Genomic DNA, 6,768 nt, shown 5'->3' with positions numbered 1-6,768 from the left:
TCTCCACCAATATGATTGTGCATAATTTTAGCAGGAGTGTCAAATTCTGATTGTATTTATTTTACAAAATTAGAGGGTCATTTATTGTGCACTTCAGCATTTGTGTGTGTACCTTGCCTTCAGTTTTTATTGTGTCATCTCCTCCTTGTATCAAGTGTTCGGTTTCATAAGAGGTGTTCCTAAGACCTGAGATTGTTCATGTGGGAGGGTGTCCAAACCTGGGAATGTGTCAAAGGAAGAATGTATTGAAATATTGTAATGTGCCTATGGAATTTTGCCTATCAAAATGACAATGGTTGTCTTCAGTTATTCTGCAAGGAACAGACTTCTTTTATATATCAATTCAACTTGCTGTAGCATGTCCTCCAATGACAAATTATTATTCCTTCATCCAAACTGTTCTTGAGATATGAAGATAGTCTACAGGAAACTTGCTTGAATGCAATGCATTCTGTTATTCTCATTTTTCATCGCTACTGGAGATCACTTTTTTAGGATTCAAGGATTCACAGGTCATTGTTCTCTACTGTTTTTAAACCTGTTGATACAGACTTTTGCAGGCCTCAAGTAAGAACTGCAGAGTTATTTTGTCTCAAAGCATGTAAGGCAGTGGTGTAAGCACATCAAGTCAGAAGTAATTCACCAAACTTCCCTACTGTCGTACATCATATGAGATTAGCAAAATGAATATGGAGAATTATGCTGATAAGCTAGTAAAAAAACTGAAGGATTAAGTTATTGCAGCCATTGCCAAAATGTATAATGCATCAGATGAAGTATTACTATAGTAACAAAAAAAAAACAGAAACAGAGCAGGTGACATTTCTTATTAACAAGAACAGCATGATGATTTGCAGAGTAAATGACATAGCAAATCAATCCAGAAATCGATGTATGAAATGCAGACTAAACCCAATCTCAATTACACACATCGTTGCAACATGGAATGATTATAAATGGTTCCTAATACAAATGCATCAGAAGAAATAGCAGATACAGAGCAGATGATGTTCCTGGTCCTTGTAAGAGGATGGCAAACAAATCTTACTCCCAAGCGCACAAAATTTAACATCAGAGAAGAAACAACAATCATACATGACAGAGATAACCAGCGAGACAAAATCACAAACAGTTTATTTGCACAAAGACAAGTACAATTTCCAAACTCCAGATGCGAATAGCTTTGTTTCATGATTCACTTGGAACTACAGGGGAAATAGCGAACTAAACAAGTCAGGTTCTCATCGAGCTTTAGGAATCTGCAGGGGGGCAACGAAGACGACCACGAGGGGCCTATCCGCCGAAGCCGTAGAGGGTGCGGCCCTGGCGCTTGAGCGCGTAGACGACGTCCATGGCGGTGACGGTCTTGCGGCGTGCGTGCTCGGTGTAGGTGACGGCGTCGCGGATGACGTTCTCGAGGAAGATCTCGAGGACGCCGCGGGTCTCCTCGTAGATGAGCCCCGAGATGCGCTTCACGCCGCCCCTCCGAGCGAGGCGCCGGATCGCCGGCTTGGTGATGCCCTGGATGTTGTCGCGGAGCACCTTCCTGTGGCGCTTGGCGCCGCCCTTGCCGAGCCCCTTGCCTCCCTTGCCGCGCCCGGACATGGTCGCCGACGAACTCGCCTTGGTTCGAGCTGCGAGAAATTGTCGGATTGGAGGAGTGGTGGTGATTGGTGCGGGGATTGGAAGACGGGGCGAAGGGGATTTTAACGGGGACGAGAGGTCGGAGGAGGCGCGTGCCTGCCGTTCGATGCGGATGCAGTGGACGGTCATGATGGGGATCCGCGAGAGAGATGCCGCGGATCGCTGACGTGGCGAGAGGAGCCGATTGCTTGGGTGGCAGGCCGATTCTCGAATTGAGGCGCCAGCGTTCTGTGTTTCCTCCTTTATTTTGTTCAAATATTGCTGTGATCTGTAGAGAGTATAGGGGACCCAAACTTCGGTTCTTGAATTTCATTTGCGCGTAGTTTCTCCGACTGGTTGCTTTTTCCTTAACATATACCCAACGTACCATCTTTCTTTGTCAAATTCAAATGGGCATGACATGCTGAAATTCTATGTGAAGGACTAGGATTTTCGATTGGTTATATCCACACAAAAAAAGGATTTTCGATTGGTTGATGCTTACAAATAGCATAATGATTAAGAACATCTTCAGCAACAATCCTATAATTTGGCGACCAGTAACTTTTTTTAGGAACGTCTTCAGCAACAACCCTATATTCTTGTTCTTTTACTTTTTTGTTTTCTTAAATGCGTTTTTTTCTTTAATTTATGATTATTATTTCAAAATTGATTAAGATTTTATTAAATTAGATGAACTTTTTTCAAATTTTCTTAAGTTTTAAAAATATGATGAACTTTTTTTCCAATTCTATGAACTTTTTTCAAATTTTTTGATTTTTTCCAAAAATCGATGAACTTCTTAAAATTGGGGTGAACTTATTTTTCATAAAATTTCCCAAATTCTTGAACTTTTTTAAAACTGTGGAATTTGTTTTCTTTCTTTATTAGTAAATGGTCTCACTGACCATTGGTCAACAGAAAAATGAACGACCGAGCAGAAAAGAAATCGAGAGGAGCGATCTAACTGCGACCGAGCATTCGAGCAGGAATTCGCGCTTGATGGGCCGGCCCAGTGCCCGTGAGCGCCAACGGGCGAGCTCACACCTGAAGCGCCAATTAGGAGCTCCCGTGACAACCTGCACCCTACCAAGGCGCCAACGTCCAGGACCCAAACGGCGCAAGGCACTGGCGTGGAAGAACTGCGTGTTATCGTCGCCCTCACACATTGCCCGGCATTTGCCTCGCTGCTTCTAGAAAGAATGTATTGAAATGCTGTAATCAGTGGCGGAGCTTGAACGAAAAAGTTGGGCGGGCCAAACTTAAGAAGAGCACATTTTTTTCCAAATTCTGACTCATAAGGACATATTACAAAGACCCATGTCATAAGATTGAGCTAGCAGATATGTACATATATAATATATATGTACCAAAGTACAGTTCAACCATGAGTCACTATTGAATTAGCTAATACAAAAGTGCCGAGACATTAGACATGGACTTGCTCATATAGAAATCAACTCTCCAATCATTCTTGCAATGACATCTTCGTGGGCTGTAGTTCTCTAAAATTCCACCCTCTATGTGAACTAACAAGTTATTAGCCAGGTTCTCATCTTCCATCTTATTGCACAATCTTGTCTTAATGATCCTCAACTTCAGTTATGTAATCTCTTTTTCTTTTAAAAACTAAATCAATTCTTTTTAAGTCTGATTTTCCTTCCCCATGACTACCTATGTTGAAATTTGCATATGATCAAATCATTAGGCTATTATTTATCACTAGCAGGACTAATCACTGGGTGTACACAAATGAGAAAAATAAGGCTATTGCTTATCAAATTTAGAATTTGGGGGAACTTTTTTACCTGTGAAGTGTACGTGTGGCAAGGGGGCAAATCATGGGGGCGCTAGCGATAGAATATAGAAAGAGAAGGGGCTGGCCCAGGTCATGCCCCAGACTTGGAGACTTGGAGATGGAGGAGAACAACTGCAGGAATGGATCGCCAGCAGCACGCACGGCACGCTGGATTCCGGCGGATCATGGGCGGCGGAAGGGAGCAGGGCAGGGGCGAGGCGAGATCCAGGCGGGCGTCGCCGCGGAGGTTGCTCCGAGAGACGGAGGGCGGCGCACTCCGGTGGACCGTGTTCCCTGTCCACGACGGCGGCGTGGCTACATGAGTATGAGACTGAGGGCATGAGCAATTGGGGAAGCCAGGCAATTGGGGAAGCCATGCGTGAGCCTGTGCGTGCAGCGTGCGTGAGTCGAGGAGACGACGGCCGATGGGGGATAGCCTGTGCGTGCTGGGCTTAGTGGGCTGGGCTAAGACGATTAGTAGTAAAATATTTTTTTGTCAAATTCCTGGGCGGGCCATGGCCCAGGTCCGCCCCTACATAGCTCCGCCCCTGGCTGTAATCTGTCTACTGGACAAGAGCGGTCACTAATTCGCTCTGGACGTCAATCCAACTTCCTATACTTGCTGCACTGCTGTTCTGCAGAATGATTGATTTGTAACGTTCTTACATTATGAGACGGAGGGAGTACTATGTAAGGTGTCTTCTAAGCACAGACTAGATCGGAGGGAGTATTCTTCATGTGAACCATTTTGGACATCTGAAGATAATTCAGAACACTTGACCCAACGCCTCACCAGTGCTCCCATTTCCATTGCTTACTGGAGTTGACTTCTTTAGGATTCTACGGTTCACAGGTCATTGCTCGCTACAGGTTATTCACTGTTCCCTTGACACCTCCCCTCATGGTTGAAAAATCATTTATACACGGAAATAAACCTGCTAATGCAGGCTTTTGCAGGATCTGGCTCTAACACACTGTTGTAAGCGCATCAAGTAACCAACTGATGTTCCCAGGTTTGAAGATGATGTGAACTCTCATATTCTAGAACATCACAGTGGTATGCTTAACGTCCAATGAAAACCAAGATGAAGTGTTCCTAGGTTTGAAAATGTTATTGCTGCTAATATTTCATCCAATGAAAACATTTCCACAGTGATGTTTGGAAATAGAGCAAATGGCCTTTCCTGGTTACCGACACGAACCACATGATTCAGTCATTATAGATAGTTCACGTCGCAGACCCGTTCAAGAAAGGCAAATCTACAATGTCCGAAATGCAGACTGAATTCTGGAAACTTCGTTCTGTAATTCAGTACTAGCAACCAGATCTTGCGCTACAGAAGGAACAATCGACACACCACAATTGCAACAGCGCAGCAGTAAAAATCACAGCAAAACCACAACCACAATATTTGCGTAGACACAAGATTGGATTCAAACTTCAGATGCGAACAGCTTTGTTTGACGATACAGCTAATCCTACGAAGGAAACAGCGGAGATAAACATGGGGAACTCATTTCAGCTAAGTTTTCTGGACAGCGAGACTACGGCGCACAGGGGGATAAGCACATCGGAATTTGCACGGAGGTGAGGACGAGCCTAGCCGCCGAAGCCGTAGAGGGTGCGGCCCTGGCGCTTGAGGGCGTAGACGACGTCCATGGCGGTGACGGTCTTGCGGCGGGCGTGCTCGGTGTAGGTGACGGCGTCGCGGATGACGTTCTCGAGGAAGATCTTGAGCACGCCGCGGGTCTCCTCGTAGATGAGGCCGGAGATGCGCTTGACGCCGCCCCTCCGAGCGAGCCTCCGGATCGCCGGCTTGGTGATGCCTTGGATGTTGTCGCGCAGCACCTTCCGGTGGCGCTTGGCGCCGCCCTTGCCGAGCCCCTTGCCTCCCTTGCCGCGCCCGGACATGGCTGACGGTCTCTCCTTGGTTCGAGCTGCGAGCGAATGTGGGATTGGAGGAGCGGTGGTGGTTGTTTTGTGCGATTTGCCGGGAGGGGGAAGGGGATTTTAAGGGAGGCGAGAGGTGGGAGGAGGCGTTTTCCTGCCGTTCGATGTGGATGGAGTGTACGGTTGAGATCGCGATCCGGGGGAGAGATGCCGCGGATTGATGACCTGGCGGGAGGCACCGATTGCTGGAGTGGCGGGGCGCGTCTGAATTGAGGCGCCAGCTCGAACAAATTTAGGGTGCTTTTTTTTGCGGGTGTTGGGTGGCTGGTCGCAGGGTTCTGCGTTTCCTCCTTTATGTTCTGCGAATTCAATTTTTGCTGTGATTTGTATGGTATATAGCGGAAGGCATGCATGAACGGGAACCACAACTGGTGATATTGAACGTGAGTTGTGAACAATTTCGGTACCCAAACTTCGGTTCTACAGTACAAAATTACAACTGACTAGTATAATGCCCGTGCGTTGCCACGGTTTTTTTAGTCTGTTCTAATTCAATTGCACCTATGAATACATTACATATTTTTCTCTCGTTTCCCACTTTATCTATCACCCTGCATCTCTCTCTCTAACCTTCTCTTTCTCACTCTTGCTTCTTCTTTCTTTCTAGCCTTCTCTATCTCTCCACGACACAATCCCCTAATGACGAAAAAGGCCTCCCCCGCTTTATATTATAAAGCAACCATCACCTCATACATTCGAGAAGACCGATACACACACCCAAAGCAAGATACAAAGGTGCCGATAAACCATCCCAACGACTACCAAGCATACTACGAATGAGCACAGAAGAACCGCTTCTAGCCGACGGACCACCACATGGGTGATCCACCGAGGAGAGTTGAGATGGCCAACGCCGGAGCGATGACTCCAAAACGGCACCTCCAAGAAGGGCAGGACCAGGATAGCCGCCACCATCGCATCCCATGGATCAAGTTTTCACCCATAGCAACACGAAGGGAGTGAGAGTACCGCGGTGGAGCCTGCAAAAAGGAAACAACGTCTGCGAATGCCGCCGCCGACGGCTAGTAGAAAGATTGGGCAAGTGATGTACCTTGGTGCTCTGAGCCCCTCCGTCGCACCCCCGCTCCACCAACCACTCGCCCAAGCGGCCATGTTTGCTCGCCCGCACCCAAGCCACGCAAATGCGCCCAATCAACGCGCCTCCCATCGCCAGGGCCGTGGCTCTGCACCCAGACCACCCTGAGAACATCAATGGGGGTGGCCTCAAATAGCTCCGCCAAGTCCAACCACCATCGGAACCGACAACGCCCGTCCCACCTGAAGCATTGCCAGAAAGCACTAGGCTGGGGAAAGAGGAAGGGGGAGGAGTGACACATGGCCACAACTGGCACCCCCTATACCGGCGACATGCGACTCAACAACGACGGAGCCCCCG

At 47.3% G+C, this 6,768-nt stretch overlaps 2 protein-coding genes across 2 annotated transcripts; both read right to left on the bottom strand.

The window, feature by feature from the left end:
- Window positions 1-1,105: 1,105 nt before the first annotated feature.
- LOC119283125 (histone H4-like) lies at window positions 1,106-1,676 on the bottom strand. Its single transcript, XM_037562916.1, has one exon. It carries the CDS (start codon window positions 1,603-1,605, stop codon window positions 1,294-1,296), a length of 312 nt encoding a protein of 103 aa, XP_037418813.1. The 5' UTR covers window positions 1,606-1,676; the 3' UTR covers window positions 1,106-1,293.
- Window positions 1,677-4,801: 3,125 nt separating this feature from the next.
- LOC119283109 (histone H4) lies at window positions 4,802-5,400 on the bottom strand. The gene has a single exon (XM_037562915.1). It carries the CDS (start codon window positions 5,331-5,333, stop codon window positions 5,022-5,024), a length of 312 nt encoding a protein of 103 aa, XP_037418812.1. The 5' UTR covers window positions 5,334-5,400; the 3' UTR covers window positions 4,802-5,021.
- Window positions 5,401-6,768: the final 1,368 nt, after the last annotated feature.

This window comes from Triticum dicoccoides, chromosome 1A (genome assembly GCF_002162155.2).
Source record: "Triticum dicoccoides isolate Atlit2015 ecotype Zavitan chromosome 1A, WEW_v2.0, whole genome shotgun sequence".
Classification (NCBI taxonomy): Eukaryota; Viridiplantae; Streptophyta; class Magnoliopsida; order Poales; family Poaceae; genus Triticum; species Triticum dicoccoides.
This window is presented reverse-complemented; position numbering and strand designations above follow the sequence as displayed.